At 51.9% G+C, this 18,188-nt stretch overlaps 1 protein-coding gene across 9 annotated transcripts in view; it reads left to right on the top strand.

The window, feature by feature from the left end:
- Window positions 1-18,188, top strand: part of EEIG1 (estrogen-induced osteoclastogenesis regulator 1) — a 743,239-nt gene that overhangs the window by 419,305 nt on the left and 305,746 nt on the right. For all 9 annotated transcript variants that reach the window (XR_014965472.1, XM_085614167.1, XM_085614162.1 and 6 more), the window contains one exon: window positions 1,102-1,206. Coding sequence is in view for 8 of the 9 variants with exons in the window: in XM_085614167.1 (XP_085470293.1) it covers window positions 1,102-1,206 (105 nt within the window). In the remaining variant the exon portion in view is untranslated. The remainder of the gene's footprint in view (window positions 1-1,101; window positions 1,207-18,188) is intronic.

The raw sequence follows: 18,188 nt of genomic DNA, 5'->3' as shown, positions 1-18,188 counted from the left end.
TGGTAGGACATGTGCCAGAGGTGTGTGTGGTAGGACATGAGCCAGAGCTGTGGTATGACATGAGCCAGAGGTGTGTGTGGTAGGACATGAGCCAGAGGTGTGTGGTGTAGGACATGAGCCAGAGATGTGTGTGGTAGGACATGAGCCAGCAGTGTGTCATAAAGAAGTGTCACGAGTCAGAGGTATGTGGTAGGACATGAGCCGGAGGTGTGTGTGGTAGGACATGAGCCAGAGTTGTGTGTGGTAGGACATGAGCCGGAGGTGTATGTGGTAGGACATGAGCCGGAGGTGTGTGTGGTAGGACATGAGCCGGAGGTGTGTGTGGTAGGACATGAGCCAAAGGTGTGTGTGGTAGCACATGAGCCAGAGGTGTGTGTGGTAGGACAGCCCCATATGAGCAAGTGGTTTGTGATAGTGCATCTTCTGATTAGCCATTGTTCTGTAAGAGGCCATTCTCTCATGTGCCAGAGGTATGTGGAAGGCAATCACTCATGAGCCAGAGGTATGTGTAAAGGGAGCCCTTTGTGTGCCGGGAATGATTTTAGGGTGGTCTTCTCTTGATACAGTAGTGAGTGATAGGACCGCCCCTCTTGGGCCTGTAGTGTGTGGTAAGGTAGCCTCATATGCGAGGGCTATGCATTAGGACAGTCCCTTATGAACTGGTGGTGTGTGGAAGGGGGTACCCTTATGTGCCAGCATTGTGTGATAGAGATGCCTCTAATGAGCCAGAGGTGTGTGGAAGAGCGACCACCTCATAAGTCAGTGATGTATGTTAGGACAGTCCCTCGCGAGTCCAGAGATATGTGGAAAAGGTGCCCTTCATGAGCCTATGATGTTTCTAGGGTAGTCTTCTCCTGAGCGAGAGTCATGTGGTAGGACAAGCCCTGGTGAGCCAGGGGTGTGCTGTAGGAGAGCCTGTTTATGGTCATGTCTGCTCTTTCATCTGTAGTCCCTGTTTCCTGTTGATACCAGGTGTCCATCCCACTGTCTCCCCCTCATTTTCCACGAAGGTTTTCTCGCCCAGACTAGAACTTGGTGCATTTGTTCCGCTTCCTGTGAATATCCTCATTGCAGCTATCCCTGTCTTGTGTTTTCTAACAGGTGTTCACGAAGAGCCAGATCACCACCTGTCCAGCCCAGAAGAAGTGTTTCATTCCGGGCATTCCCGCAACTCCAGCTATGCCAGTCAGCACTCCAAAGTATCTGGTGAGTAAGGATGTGATCCTTGGCTCCCTCCCCTGCCTTTTCTGCCTCCTACTATCCTTTACCCTCCCATCCCACGACTCTGCTCCTGACTATCCTTTGTTTCTCTGCAACTCTCCCCATTCTGTAATACTCTGTTCCCTTCCCAACCCTCTCCCTCTTTGACACTCCACTCCGTTCCATAAGTTGACTCTCCATTCCCTCTCATTCTATGACTCTCCACTCCCACATATCTTTTCACTCTCCACTCACTCCCATCGCTTGACTCTCCACTCCTTCCCATCACTTGACTCTCCACTACCTCCCATCCCTTGATTCTCCACTCCCTCCCATCCCATGCCTCTCTACTCCCACCTATTCTTTGACTCTCCACCCCCTCCCGTCCCATGACTCTCCACTTCCTCCGATCGCTTGACTCTCCACTCACTCCCATCCCATGACTCAACTCCCACGTATCCTTTGAGTCTCCACTCCCTCCCATCCCTCTCTGCTCTGACGTGTCCTTTGACTCTCCGCTCCCTCCCATGACTCTCCGCTCCCACGTATCCTTTGACTTTCCGCTCCCTCCCATCCCTCTCTGCTCCCACGTATCCTTTGACTCTCCACTCCCTCCCATCCCATGACTCTCAACTCCCTCGTATTCTTTGACTCTTCACTCCCTTCCATCGCTTGACTCTCTACTCCCCCCATCCAATGACTCTTCTCTCCCACGTTATACTTTGACTCTCCACTCCCTCCCATCCCTCTCAGCTCCCACGTATCCTTTGACTCTCCAATCCCTCCCATCCCATGACTCTCCGCTCCAGCGTAACCTTTGACTCTCCACTCCCTCTCATCTCTCCACTCCCTCCCACCCATCCCATGACTCCCTGCTCCCACGTATCCTTTGACTCTCCACTCCCTCCCATCGCTTGACTCTCCACTCCCTCCCATCCCATGTTTCTCCCCTTCCACGTATCCTTTAACTCTTCACTCTCTCCCTTCCCATGACTCTCCTCTCCCACGTATTCTTTGACTCTCCACTCCCTCCCATCTCATGACTGTTCGCTCCCACGTATCCTTTGACTGTTCGCTCCTGCGTATCCTTTGACTCTCCACTCCCTCCCATCCCATGGCTCTCCACTCCGTCCCATCTCATAACTTTCCACTCCCTCCCATCGATCAACTCTCCACTTCCTCCCATCCCATGACTCTCCGCTCCCACGTATCTTTTGACTCTCCACTCCTTTCCTTCCCATGACCTTCTGCTCTCCCGTATCCTTTGACTCTCAACTCCCCCTCCACTCCCTGTGAGAAGTTGGTATATGCTGTCCACTAGTTAAAGTGGGCAACTTGTACCAGTCCAAACAACCCTTATTGATGATTAGGTTAAAGACAACCTTTATTGAAAGCTATCCTAGTGGTAGCTATGGAGAGCAGCCTTCAGGCTAAGTCGCGAAGGAATGTAAAGCAGCTTGGTTTACCATATTATAGCCTCTTGAATGACCAAATTAAACGAGAACCACACAAGGTATATATATAAAATATATGTATTTATTACTAAACACTCTCTACTAACCTCTTTATGAGATTAGAGAACAAGATACACAATATTAAAGCACTAGAACGACAGTAAATAGCACAATACACAGTGGACTCCAGGGGGAGACCGAACCATATACTAAGAAAGTGGTATAACAACCCCGACTTGACTGGACACAGTACCTAGAGCACGTAGAATCGCTGGGACCCCAAGGAACCATCCAAGGTAGTGACACAGGGGACCCACGGGGGACGCGTACAGTGTGAGAACGCAGCCGCGAGCTCCGTACAATCCTATGGGAAAGTCACCTTTGGAGTTTTACAGCTTAAGGACACTTAGGAGAGGACTTGGAACAAACCCTTTCAGACTTAGAAGGTTCTAAGGCCAGCACCCATGTGAGCACCGGAGTACTCGTGTTACCTATCCCAGGGAAGCCAGGTGCATAGGTGTCAAATGGTGTCGGGAATCTTTGTAGTTTTCAATGGCGTGATGCTGCAAAGTGCTGCTGCCGTGAAGAGGAAAAGTGTACGGTGTTGTCCAAGCCTGGATCAGAGCTGAGAAGAGCCTGAAAGCAGGGGACAGAGTCTGGGTCACTTGCCAGTGACCAGGGGCACGGTAGACAAATGCCCACCGATGTCGGGTGTTTCAGGTGTGAAGAGATGAAGCTTGACTCTGCAGCCACGGGGACCAAGAGACGTCGACGATGACCAAAGTCCGCAGGCGAGCTGTCCCACGAAGGATGTCGAGTGCTGTGGGGGGTCAGTGTCTGGATTGGAGACCAACAAGCCTTGGCAACTGCAACCCACGCAGTCAGAGAAAATATGCTTCGGTGTGGACCAGCAAGGTCCTTTGGACTCCCCAAGCGATGGAGAGTCAGGGCACGTCTGGAACAACCAGAAAAGCCCACTAAAAGTTAAAGTACCCTTTTCAGGGACCCACAGGTCGACGGACCAGGGATCGTGAAGGGACCTCGAGAGGAATCACTAAATACCAGCCCACGGAACACTCGTGGAGTGTAGGCCAGTAATCGTCAGTGGAATCACTGCTCGGGGTCTGGACTACAAGTAGCCCAAAGCACAGCCTCAAGGATTGCCAAAAAGCATATGCTGCTGCAAATGTGCACATTGTTCAGGGGTTCGAGTTGCATGGTCCCCACGAGGACTGCGGGTCTCAGGTTTGCTGAGAGCATTGGTCGGCCTTGGGGAAGCTTAGGAACCCACCTCCTGTATTGCAAAATCTTCGGGGTCCGTCAGGAGCTGCGTAGATGCAAACCGGTCAGATGCGTCTTGGTGCCTGCCTTTGAGGGTGTTAAAAATGAGGGGATTCTGGTTGGCGCAGGCAAGTACCAGCGACAAGCAGGGACCCTTTACTTCTAGTCAGGGCGAAGGATGACTCCTTAGAATAACACTGAAGTACTGGGTTTTTCGGAACCCAGCGTGCCAGGGAACACACCCGAAGACTTCGAGTTCTTCCTGTTTCAGACTACAGAAACACAGAGTCTTCTTGGTGAAGTCAAAGATCGTATTTATTGGCTGCAGCCAGTAACAGGTATCCTAGAAGTACAACACGTGTATATTCTCAGGAGACTGCTCACTTACGAAAACCAGCCTCCTCCTTATATACCAAATATTATGCTTTAGGCAAACATTCCTTGTTTTACGGTATGATCATTCACATGCATTAATTACAAAGGAAAAGACAGAGTCATAATGGCAAGTACATATTTCAGTTTGTTCAGCCCTTAATCAATTACCCGGCAAAGCTTAGCGCCTTCATCAGAAATCGACGGACACCCAATAAAAACGGGCACCTCCTCCTCGTAAAACGGGTCATAAAGAGGGAAACAGGGGCAGGTGTGTAGAAGATTAGGCATGGTTTGTGTGTGGTGAAAGGTTTCGTGATATGCTGGGCCCTGATACTAATCTCATTCGGCCGCGGGAAGGGAACTGACCGATCAGGTTTGGCCTTAGGCAGCGGAGTCAGTTCACCCAGGTCACCGAGGAGTCAGCGATGGTGTGTGTGTCCTTCAGACCCATGCTCGGCCGTAGTCCTGTTGCCTATGAGAGGGCAATCACAAAATGGCTGTCGTCCTAAAATGGAGCTCGAGGTATTAGGACAGAAACTCTGATTTCAGGCCATCTCGTCACTCGAACGTGACGCAAATGCTTGTGCATAGTTTCCTAAACATTCTTGGTCTGTTGATAAAGAAATCGTCATGTTAGAATCATGCCAGATACGTGGTTCCGAAATTTACAGTACCACAACCCCTGCTCACCCTCTAGGTGCGTGGCGCGAGCAGTCAAGGCTAAACTTCAGGGCGTACATGGTTAAGCACTTGCAATTATACACACAGTAAATACTTTGCATGCACCACAAACGGACACCAATCATGTTGTATACAAAAATAAGGCTTTTATGTAGTTTCAGCAGATTTAGTACAAGGCCCAGTAACGGTGAAACGGTGGGGCCACAATTTCTATAAATACGGAAAAGTTCTCTTTATACGGAAAGTTCTTATGCGGACAACAAGGTGAACTGTAGGCCTCAGCGTACTTCGCGCTGAGGCGGCAACCGGGAAGCACGCGGCAGACGACAGGAAAAACAGAACGTTGCGGACCCTGGATCCGATGTGAGCTCGCGGTCGAGTTCGTAAGTACAGTACCTTGTTTCTTTTCGTGAAGGCGGGTGCGGGATTTCAGTGGCTCTTCGTTAGAAGGGCGAGGCGGCGTCTGGGGCTTCCACACTTCATGGGGGGGGGTCTGGTCCTTCAGGCTCACGGCAAGAGCGGGGTGTTACAGGTGGCAAGTGAACAAAGCGGGGAAGCCGGGCACGCAGTCTACGTCCGGGCCGTCCGAGGCTTAAGGATGCTCCCAACGCCGATTCCGGCGGGAGGGGTGAAGGTGCACAGCGAGCCTCCGGCGAGCGAGGTGACGGGGGAAGCCCAGCACGGCGTCGGGGGAGCGGCTCAGATCGAGCGAGGCTCTTCCCAAGGCAGGGGCGGCTAAGCAGTCAGGTCATGGCTCAAGGAGGGGCTGGGGGGCACGAGAGTCATGGCTCCGGCGAGGGAAGGAACACCACAGTCCAGCGGCGGGCGAGTGAAGGTCAGGTTGAGCCCAATGGTCCTGGGGCTCAGTTCAGGGGGCAAGCTCGCTTCCAAGCCCTTGGAGATCGTTTTGAAAAGCACAAGTTTCTTGAAAGTACAAATAAAGCAAAGTCTTCAGCAAAAGGTTACTCCTCTCTCCTTTGGCAGCAAGGACACCACTGCAGGCCAGTCCCCCAGGATAGGGACAGTCTTCCTCCTTACAGCTTTCCCGGTGCCTCCTCCTCAGGCAGAGATTCTTCTTGGGTCAAAAGCGGATCTGATTTCTTAGGAGCAGGGCTCCTACATTTATACTGCATTTCTTTTGTTCTCCCAGGCCAGGGGGGCCCTTGCCTAGTTCAGTCCAGTTCTGGAGCACTTTGTTGACGCGATACAGGCTTCTTCTTTCAGAGTGATCAGACGCTCCACAGGGGGCGGAGCCGGTATTTTGGTGGCAGTGCACAGTCCTATTCAGAGTCCAGGTGTACTCCTCCCACCCATCTACCTGTCAATCTTTCGATTCACCACCAGGCTACCTAGTCCTGCCCATCTGGGTTCCCCCAGCCCTGTCACTCACGCAATCCAGACAGCAGATACACATCACGCAGAGGCGGGCTGAAATGGTTAGGCAAGCAAAGGCCAACTTTCTAAAAGTGGCATTTGCAAACGCACAATATTAAAATAAACCTTACGAAAAGATGTACCTTATTATTCCGAGTTCAGGCATTCTAAACTCGATCTTCTACCATGTTCCCTGGGTCGGCTAGGGTCATAGGATGTAACAATCTTAACCGCCCATTCTGGCCTATGAGAACAGGGTAGCCTTGCAATAGTGAACAACGAAAATGGCGGTAATTCACTATTAGGACATGCCACACATCAGGGCTTGTCCTACCTTATGCTTACAACGCACCCTGCCCTTTGGCCTACCATAGGGGTGACTAACATGAAGTTAAGGGAAGGTTTAGGGACTGGCAAGTGTGTGCACTTGCCAGTCAGCATGTCAGTACCAGACTGCACGCGGGTTCTGCAATGACAGACCCTAGACACATTTTACCAGGCCGCTTCTGTGGGTGGCACAACCAGTGCTGCAAGCCCACCAGCGGCATTTGTATTTACACGCCCTGGCACTCCTGGTGCACTTTACTGGGGTCTGAGAGTAAACCAAATAAGCCAATCATGGAATCCAACCAACATATACATTTTACACAGGGAGCACTTGCACTGTGGCACTGGTTGGCAGTGGCGCAGCGCGCTGAGCGGCCAACACCATAAAAACACATGAGGCACAGCGACAAAAAGTGGAAGGGAGACTCACGCCAAGGTGCCAGGTCTAACACAGGGGAGTAACTCCTTTACTCCAAGGGAGATTCTTCGGTCATCCAACGTAGTGTAGATAGTTGAAGTACTTGGTTTCTGTAGCAGAGTTTCGTCCAGGTAAATCTAAAGTCCTGTAGCCAGGGGTTCCTACTTTATACCCAAGGAAGGGGTGGGACAAACTCTGCGGACCCACCTATGGGAGGGTCAGGACAGAGGGGTGGCTACACCCATGTCCTTTGTCCAGTTTCAAGCCAGAGCAGGGGCTGATAGCCCCTGCAACCGGTTTGAGTTGGACTATGCACTGGGACACCAAATGTGCCCCCTGTGCAGACATCAAAGCACTCTCAGAGTGCATCCACCCAGCCCCAATACACTAAAGCCTGTCTGGGAGGTGGTCACACCTCCCTGTGACAGGAAACCTATTGTCCAGCCGTCCCCTGACGGAGTTTCATCCAGCAGCAGGAGGGAAGACTCGTGTCTGTGGCTGGCAGCATCCAGTTTGTGAAGCCAGGGTTTGCAAAGCTGGTTTCAGGTGTACCGGTGCTGTCATATTTCTCCCTCTAGCAGGGTGGAATCATAACTCCCACACCAGTTACTGGTATGGAGGTATGATTCCAAGGTGTTTTACACCAAACAAGACTTGTTTCCATGCAGCCGTTTTAAAGTTAGCATTTACCACAAGGTTATAATGCACTTAAGAGTATATGGTAGGCTGCATCACAAACAACCCCGGAATAGAGGTTCCAAAGGCTGCAGAGGGGCTCTGTTGCACCTTCTCACATAAAACCCAGCACCCTGCCTTCAGGATTGATAAGGCCTGCCATAGGAGTGACTGATAGGTTTATATGTGCAGTGATATGGATAGATATAGTGAAACTATATCTAAGTGAGGGGTGCCCGCACCACCTTACACAGGCTGCTGTAGCAGACCTTTTGTGTCATTTTGAATGGTCTCCCAGGGGTGGCACAATACATGCTGCAGCCCCTGAGAGGCCTCTGGGGTACCTATGCCCTGGGTACAAAGTATACCATATATTAGGGACTTATAAGGGTACCCCAGAATCCAATCTAAAGCGTACCTAAAGTACTTGCAATCAATTTAGGGAGAAAGCAGCTAGGCTGGGGTCCTGGATAGCAGGATCCCAGGCAGACTAAGTCGAAAACAGTGAAAAATCAGCAAAAAGTGAGGGTAACTATAAGAAGCAGATCCTACTATCCTACAATCCCCCATCCATTGACTCTGCATTCCCACGTATTCTTTGACTCTCCACTCCCTCCCATCCCATGAGTCTCTGCTTCCATGTATCCTTTGATTCTCCACTCCCTCCCATCCAATGACTGTCTGCTCCTGCCTATCTTTTGATTCTCCCCTCCCATCGCTTTACTCTCCACTCCCTCCCTTCCCATGACTTTGACTCTCTGACTGTCCTGGAAGCAGAGGAGGTCCTGAAGGTGAGGCTTCGGGCTCCACCTCCTGTGAGAAGGTGGCCTGATATGTGCTGTCCACTAGTTCTAGTGGGCACCTTGTATCAGTCCAAACAACCCCTTATGGTAGATAGGTTAAAGACAACCTTTATTGAAAGCTATCCTAGTGGTAGCTATGGAGAGCAGCCGTCAGGCTAAGTGTTGAAGGAATGTAAAGCAGCTTGTTTTACCAGTCTATAATCTCTTGAATGATCAAATGAAAAGACAACCACACCAGGTATATATTTAAAATATATGTATTTAGGTTAACAAAGTCAGGTGGAAAGGCTATGCCTTTAACCCTACTGCTCCTCCTATTGTGAGGCACCTGGTCCATTATTCCAGAATCCAGGGCCTGTCCAGCTTTTGACATTTTAGCCTGTGACCTGGTCACAGCAAAGACATGTGCAGGGATCCCTAACATTTCTGCATGTGTCCTGAGCTCCACTTCAGCCCAAGCTGAAGTTTCAAGATCATTGCCAAGCATGCACTGTACTGGTAGTTCTGCACTTACCACAACCTTCTTAAGGCCAGTTACTCCTCCCCAGGAGAAGTTAACAACTGCCAGAGAATGGTCTGTTCTGACATTGCTAGCATTAGTCACTTGGTACATTTCACCAAGTATAATCTGCCCAGGGTCCACAAGATCTTTTGTCACCATTGTGACACTTGCTCCTGTGTCCCTGAATGCCCAAGCTTCTACTCCATTTATTAAAGGCTGCTGTCTGTATTTGCCCAAGTTACTGGGACTCAAAGAGGGGGACATATCTATGCCTCCATCACTGACCAGCACAGCCTGAGTTGGTACTCTGACTAGGCCAGAGTCCATCCCAGAACCCAGGGTCAACCCTACTACACCCTTATTCTGTGTATTCCCACCACCAACTGTAACTGCACTAGGGGGAGCAGGTGCCTTAGGGGCATTGGTGGGGGCTGGAGTATTTTCTTTGGTCTTGGTGCAGTCACTAGTCCAGTAAATTTTCTGTTTACAGATTTTGCACCAGGGCTTCTTTTGACCTTTACCCTTTCCTGACTGTGAATCCCCACCTGAAGAAGATTTGGGGCCCTTGAGAAGACTTCTGGTCTTTACCCCTGTCCCCACCCTTATCAGACTTTTTGGAATCTTGCTTCTTTGGGTCACCACCTTGGTTCTGTGCTTTCTGCCTCATCCTGGTTCTGACCCATTTGTCTGCCTTCTTTCCCATCTCTTGGGGAGAGGTCAGATCAGAGTCTACCAGGTACTGGTGCAACAGCTGATTTTGACAGTTATTAAGAATCTGCTCCCTCATTATCAGATTGTACAATCCTTTGAAGTCACACACTTTACTGCCCAACAACCAACCTTCCAGAGCATTAGCAGCACAGTCAACAAAGTCAACCCAGTCCTGATTTTGTGCATTTTGGGTGTCTCTGAACTTTAACCTGTATTGTTCAGTGGTTAGGCCAAACCCATCTATCAGAGCACTTTTGAAGACTTTGTAGTCATCAGCATCCTCTTCTCTTACAGTGAGGAGCTTGTCTCTACCTTTGTCTGCAAAGGAGAGCCATAAGATTGCTGCCCACTGACCTTGAGGGACCTTCTGTACCTTACAGGCCCTCTCCAAGGCAGTTATCCATTTGTGGATGTCATCCCCACTCTAGTAGGGAGGGACAATCTTACTTAGGTTTCTATGGTCATAGGACCTCTCCCTATCTCTAGGGAAATTGCTGCCACCAAGGGACTCTAGTCCCTCCTTTTTACTAGCTCTGTAGAGCTCCAGGGCTTCCCTATCGAAGGCCATCTGCTGCTCTCTGAGGTTGAACTTGTCTTGCTCATACTTCAGCAGTCTCTCTCTCCTCTCCTGGGAGGTTTCCCTCCCTTTATGAGAAGGAACAGAGGTTCCTATAGAGGAGTTAAGGCCTACCAGGAGGAATAAAGTAAGTCGCATTATTGTCATCCTCCTCATCCTCATCCTGGTGGTCTGTGTTCACTGGAGTCTGGTCATTGTCACCAGTCTGGTCAGCATTAGAGTTAGGGTTAGGGGAATTTCCACCCCTGGACCCCTCAGGTGCTGCCCCACCCATACTGTCTAAATCATCAGGCCCACTAGGCCCTGTGATATCATCCAGTTTCAGTATCTTTATGAGATGCTGGGTGGTTGGGCGTTTGCCTGTCTTCAGCTTCCTAATGGAACATAAGGCCCTAAGCTGAGCAAAGGAGAGATCCTCATATATTTATAGGGGGAAGGAGCTCACTGGTTCCTGGTAGAGACCCACTGGTTCCTGACTGGTTAGACATTACTAATGTGGTGTGGTGTATTGCACTACCTACACTAGTGTGGCCTACTAAACTCTCTTGAGTTCTGCTATCCCTTAACACACATCTCTAAGTTCAGTAGAACTTACTGTATCTAAACTTGATATTATATGTACCTCAGGTACCTTTAGTGGTTTTCAGTTGATCAATTCAATTGAGATTATCTGGTAAAACAATAGCAAGCTGAAATCCCACACGCTGCACGCCAATGTGAGAAGTTGGCCTGATATATGCTGTCCACTAGTTATAGTGGGCACCTTGTAGCAGTCCAAACAACCCCTTCTGGTGAATGGTTAAAGACAACCTTTATTGAAAGCTATCCTAGTGGTAGCTATGGAGAGCAGCATTCAGGCTAAGTCTTGAAGGAATGTAAAGCAGCTTGTTTTACCAGTCTATAATCTCTTGAATGATCAAATGAAAAGACAACCACACCAGGTATATATTTAAAATATATGTATTTAGGTTAACACACACCCCTCTAGTCTCTTTATGAGGCTGGAGTTCGAAGTACTTAGTTTACAAGATAACAATCATCAGTAATAGCACAAATACACGTTTGGGCCCTAGGGGCGTACCAAACCATATACCAAAAAAGTGGTATAAGAATGACGACTGGGATAGACACTAGGCCTAGAGCCTGTAGAATCACTGGGACCCCAAGGAACCACCCAAGGTAGTGACACAGAGGACCCACGGGGACTGTATGCAGTGTGTAAACACAACAGCGGGTTCCCGTTATCTTCTATGGGCAATGTCGCGTTGGAAATTTAAAGATTAGGGACACTTCTAATCGAGTCAGGACCAAACCCTTTTGGACTTGGGTAGTTCTAGGGCTAGCACCCACGGGAGCACCGGATTACTCGAGTTACCTCACCCAGGGAAGCCGGGTGCATAGGTGTCTTTTGGTGTCGGGTCGCGTCGTTGATTCCAATGGAAGCCTGCAAAGAAATGCTGCTTCCGTGAAGAGAGGTGTCCGGAGAGATCCAAGCCTGGATCTAGGATGTGAGGAACCTGAAAGCAGAGGGGACAGAGCCTGGGTCACTTGCCAGTGACCTAGGGCAGGATGGACCAATGTCCACAGATGTCGGGTGCTTCAGGTGAGTTGATGGGTGTCTTGACTCTTCAGCCACGAAGTCCAGGAGGCGTCGACCAAGTCCACGAGCCGGATTCGAGCTGTCCCACGAAGTCTGTTGAGTGCTGCGGCATTTCACTTGGAATCAGAGAAAGGACGGCGGTGCAGACCAGCAAGGTCTGGGGGACTCACCCAGCGAGGGTAAGTCGGGGCACGTCTGGAGCAACCAGGAAAGCCCAATCAGAAGAGGAGTTGCCTTCGTGGGGACCTACTAGCCAACGGGCTAACGATCGCGAAGGAGCCTCGAGCGGTCACACTTGAAACTGGCCTACGGGTCACTCGTGGAGTGGAGGCCATTAATCTTCGGTGCAGGAGATGCTCAAGGCTGGGGCTACTCGGAGCCCAAAGCACAACTTCGAGGAAGACCAGGAAGATTCTGTTGCTGCAAAAGTTCACGGTGTCCAGGGGTTACGGTTCCACATCACCCACGATAGCCACGGGCCTCAGCTTTGCTGGGGACTCAGGGTAGCCTCTGGGAAGTCTGGAAATCCACCTGTGGTCCAGCGGGAGCTTCAGCGACGCAGACCGGTCAGTTGCTTCTTTGGTGTCTGCCAAGCAGGCGAGTCACTCCTTGACCCCAAGGGAGATTTCTTCAGTCTTCTAAGCAAAGTAGAACATCGAAGGTCCAGGATATATATTGCAGAGTTTCGTCCAAGGTAATCTAAAGTCGCAAGGACTGGGTTCCCATACTTATACAAAGTTTGGGGGTTGGACATGCTCTAGGGACCCACCTATGAGAGGGTGTGGAAAGAGGGGTGGTTACACCCATTTCCTTTGTCCAGTTTCACGCCAGAGCAGGTAGCCTCTGTAACCGGTTTCAACTGGACTATGCACAGGGACACCAAGTGTGCCCCCAGTGCAGGACTTCAAAGCACCAGAGAGTGCTCCCGCCCAGCCCCAATACATATCTGCCTGTCTGGGGAGGTGGTCACACCTCCCTGGGACAGGAAACCTATTGTCCAGGCCTCCCCTGCCGGAGTTTCGGTCAGCAGCAGGAGGCCAGACCCGTGTCTGTGGCAGAGGCATCCATTTTGTGATGCCAGGGCTGTAGAAAGTCCTACCGGGTTAGACCAGTGTGAACATGTCTCTCCCTCTAGAAGGGTGGAATGCTACCCCCGCCGCCAGACCTGGCAGGGAGGGGGGGGGGGGTAGTATTCCAAAACGTTTGACACCAAACACAACATGTTTCCGTGCAGCCATCCAATAGGTAATTTTTGGAAAAGCAAGATCTATTGTATTGCATAGCAAGTGGGCGCTGCGCTCACAATGAAGCGTTCATCTCAAAAGTAAAAAAATACAAAAAAGCATCACCATTGTGCCATTGTGTAACTTTTGAAGTTAGAGCCGCATAGCGCTCGATGTGAAAAGCGGCCGTCATTATCCTGTGAGGACGCGCTGCAAATGCAAGAAGCTGCCGCCATAGTCCCCAATAGTTAGTTAATAACAAAATAGTGCTCACCGACTTAAAACGGAAATCTTGTAACAATCCAAGTAAGAAGTCCAGTCGCCATGGGAGGGTACAAATGAAGACATGGCGGTACTAAGGAGGGACTTACAAGCCTATTTACGAATCAGAAGCCAGCTTTTACAAAGGTCGATGACACAAGCCAATGACCACTATGGGAAGAGAGTGGGCGGGGCTTCCTGTGCATACCCCTTTACAGCATGCCTCGCAGAGCGAGCAGCGCATGTGCTGCCCAGGCTCCACCTACAAAGAAAGAGAGCATTGTGGAAGCTTTGGCTTCTCGTAAAACCCCCAACCTTTGGACATTGAACGACCAGGAGGGAGAGGAGCACACAGGGAATCCAAGGAGGAGGAGCACACAGAGGGAGAGGAGATCATGGAAGAGGAGCACAGAGGGGGAGGAGCACGCAGGGAATCCCAGGGGGAGGAGCACACAGAGGACCCCAGCGAGAGGAGCACACATGGGAACCCAGGGGGAAGAGCACACGGGATCCCAGGGGGAGGAGCACACAGGGGGTCCCAGCGAGAGGAGCACACAGAGGGAGAGGAGATCATGGAAGAGGAGCACAGAGGGGGAGGAGCACGCAGGGAATCCCAGGGGGAAGAGCACACGGGATCCCATGGGGAGGAGCACACAGGGGGTCCCAGGAGCACACAGGGGATCCCAGGGGGAGGAGCACACAGGGGGTCCCAGGAGCTCACAGGGAATCCCAGGAGGTAGGAGCACACAGAGGGAGAGCAGATCATGGAGGAGGATCTGAAGGAGGATCCCCGGGAGGAGCACACAGGGGATCCCAGGGGGAGGAGCACACAGGGGATCCCAGGAGCACACACGGGATCCCAGGGGGAGGAGTACACAGAGGAAGAGCAGATCATGGAGGAGGATCTGAAGGAGGATCCCCGGGAGGAGCACACAGGGGGTCCCAGGAGCTCACAGGGAATCCCAGGAGGTAGGAGCACACAGAGGGAGAGCAGATCATGGAGGAGGATCTGAAGGAGGATCCCCGGGAGGAGCACACAGGGGATCCCAGGGGGAGGAGCACACAGGGGATCCCAGGAGCACACACGGGATCCCAGGGGGAGGAGCACACAGAGGAAGAGCAGATCATGGAGGAGGATCTGAAGGAGGATCCCCGGGAGGAGCACACAGGGGATCCCAGGGGAGGAGCTCACGGTATCCCAGGGGGAGGAGCACACAGGAGATCCCAGGACCAGAAGCACACAGGAGATTCCAGGAGCACCCAGGGGATCCCAGGAGGAGGAACACATGGAGGGAGAGCAGATCATGGAGGAGGAACCCTGGGAGGAGCACACAGGGGATCCCTGGGGGAGCAGCTCACAGGGGATCCCAGGAGCACACAGGGAATCCCAGGGGAGGAGCGCACAGGATCGCAGGGGAAGGAGCACACAGGGGATTCCAGGAGCACACAGGGGATCCCAGGAGTAGGAGCACAGGGAGGGAGAGCAGATCATGGAGGAGGATCTGAATGAGGATCCAAGGGGAGCACACAGGGGATCCCAGGGGGAACAGCACACAGGGGATCCCAGGGGGAACAGCACACAGAAGATCCCAGGGGGAGAAGCACACAGGGGATACCAAGGGGAGGAGCACACAGGGTATCCCAGGAGCAGCCAAGGGATCCCAGGAGGAAGGGCACACAGGGTTTCCCAGGCAGAGGAGCACACAGAGGGAGAGCAGATCATGAAGGAGGATCTGAATAGGATCCAAAGGGAAGCACACAGGGGATCCCAGGAGCACACAGGGGATCCAGGGAGCAGGAGCACACGGGATTCCAGGAAAACACAGGGGATCCCAGTGGGAGGAGCACACAGAGGACCCCAAGGGGAGGAGAACACAGGGGATCCCTAAGGGGGGTGGGCACACAGAAGACCCCAGCTGGGAGCACGCAGAGGACTCCAGCAGTAGGATCACACGGAGGACCCCTGTGGGGAGCACACCAGGAATCCCAGCAGAGGGGCGTATGGAGGGAGAGCAGATCATGGAGGAGGATCTGAATGAGGATCCAAGGGGGAGCACACAGGGGATCCCAGGGGAGGAGCACACAGAGGACCCCAAGGGAAGGAGAACACAGAGGATCCAGGGGGAGGAGCACACAGGGGATCCCAGGGGGAGGAGCACACAGGGGATCCCAGGAGCATCCAAGGGATCCCAGGAGGAAGAGCACACAGGGGATCCCAGGCAGAGGAGCACACGGAGGGAGAGGAGATCATGGAGGAGGATCTGAATGAGGATCCAAGGGGAAGCACACAGGGGATCCCAGGGGATGAGCACACAGGGGATCCCAGGGGAGGAGCACACAGAGGAGGAGCACACAGAGGACCCCAAGGGAAGGAGAACACAGAGGATACCAGGGGGAGGAGCACACAGGGGATACCAAGGGGAGGAGCACACAGAGGACCCCAAGGGGAGAAGAACACAGAGGATACCAGGGGGAGGAGCACACAGGGGATCCCAGGAGGAAGAGCACACAGGGGAGGAGCACACAGAGGACCCCAAGGGGAGGAGAACACAGAGGATCCCAGGGGGAGGAGCACACAGGGGATCCCAGGAGGAAGAGCACACAGGGGATCCCAGGGGAGGAGCACACAGGGGAGGAGCACACAGAGGACCCCAAGGGGAGGAGAACACAGAGGATCCCAGGGGGAGGAGCACACAGGGGATCCCAGGGGGAGGAGCACACAGGGTATCCCAGGAGGAAGAACACACAGGGGATCCCAGGGGGAGGAGCACACAGGGTATCCCAGGAGGAAGAGCACACAGGGGATCCCAGGGGGAGGAGCACACAGGGTATCCCAGGAGGAAGAACACACAGGGGATCCCAGGGGAGGAGCACACAGTGGACCCCAAGGGGAGGAGAACACAGGGGATCCCAGGGGGAGGAGCACACAGTGGACCCCAGCGAGAGAAGCACACATGGTATCCCAGGAGCACCCAAGGGATCACAGGAGGAAGAGCACACAGGGGATCCCAGGAGCAAGAGCACATGGAGGGAGAGCAGATCATGGAGGAGGATCTGAATGAGGATCCAAGGGGGGCTCACAGGGGAGGAGCACATAGAGGACCCCAAGGGGAGGGGCACACATGGGCACACAGGAGATCCCAGGAGGAAGAGCACACATGGTATTCCAGGGGGAGGAGCACACAGGGGATCCAGGGGGAGGAGCACACAGGGAATCCCAGGGGAGGAGCACACAGGGGATCTCAGGGGAGGAGAACACAGGGGATCGCAGGAGCACACAGGGGGTCCCAGGGGGAGGAGCACACAGGGGTTTCCAGGATCACACAGGGGATTCCAGGAGCACACAGGGGATCCCAGGGGAGGAACACACAGAGGGAGCAGGTCATGGAGAAGGATTTGAACAGGGATCCCTTTACTGGGACCCTGTCGTACGGTTTCCTGCACACATTTATCTTTCAGAATCAAGCCCAAAATATGGTGCTTAATATTTCCAGTTCAAGCTTGTAGTTCCCTCGTGTGGGGTGAGCTTTGCTTGAACGCTGCATGTCGTTAACACAGACCCCAGGCGATGACATAGACATCGATGAGGCGGAGGAGGAGATGGTCCTTGCTCAAGTCTGATGAGTGCGTAGCGCCTGTTATACACGACAGAAAAGTAGGATTGCGCGCACATCGGTGTGGGGAGACCTGGGGTGGAAGGCGGGTCCTGATTGCCACAGATGGAAGAACACTGGATGGAGGTTGGGATCTGGGGTGTGACTTGAGAGCCTCCAACCCAGACCCAAGATATTCCGGGTACCTACATTGTCAAGTCAAGTCAAAAGATACTTTATCTCGGCCTCACAAGACCTTAAAAGTACAGATAAAACAGTTGAGAATTCAATACAATTTATCAGTATAAAGGTTTTTATATACACGTAAAAAATATGAGAACATTAAAATGTTAAAAAAATATTAAATAGCCTGAGAGGCACTAAGTATCTCGATCATAAAGTGCAAAATCTAATGTATTAAAAAGAATAACAGATTAAAATATAGAGTCCCGAATCATAGTAAGTGCAGAGAGTGGACGGTTTAGATTGGATCTTGCTTTAGAACTGCACGACGAGCACACCACATTGAAAACAGGTAACGGGAGACTGAATATACAATTGGCATGCCAGTATCATATTTTAGGATCCTGTAAGCCTATAAGCAATGGGAGGTTCCAAGGTTCCTACAAAGCTGTCGTAACCAACGAGCCCTTATTGCCTTGTAGGTGGGGCAGAAAAACAACACATGCAAGTCAGTCTCCGTACAGTTTTAGCAAGACGGACAATCTTTCGTAGAACTGCCCCCCCCTTATAGGTAACAGCACATAAAGGGAGTACACCATGCCTTACCTGCATGTAGAGTTTTTGTAGCAAGGGAAGGCTGTACGTCATCAATGCTAGATTCTAGGAGGTATTGCAGTTCAACATCTAAAAAGGATGATGCAAAAGAGCTTTCTTCCGGGCTATCCCATAGTTCTCTCATTCCAATGGCTAAGAAGGAATTCTCGATATAGGTGAGCCAGGATATTTTGCTTGCTCCCCTGAGGTTTACCACCTCCCTCAATTCCTCCTTGTACATAGATAACTCTGGAGTGCTCCATAGGCGGCGCCAGTAAAGTAAAGGTCTGAGCGCAACCTCCAGTGCCATTGGACTGACACCCAGATCCATTTGGAGCGGAGTTAACGGGGCACTA

Source organism: Triturus cristatus, chromosome 1_2 (genome assembly GCF_964204655.1).
Source record: "Triturus cristatus chromosome 1_2, aTriCri1.1, whole genome shotgun sequence".
In the NCBI taxonomy this organism is placed as follows: domain Eukaryota; kingdom Metazoa; phylum Chordata; class Amphibia; order Caudata; family Salamandridae; genus Triturus; species Triturus cristatus.
This window is presented reverse-complemented; position numbering and strand designations above follow the sequence as displayed.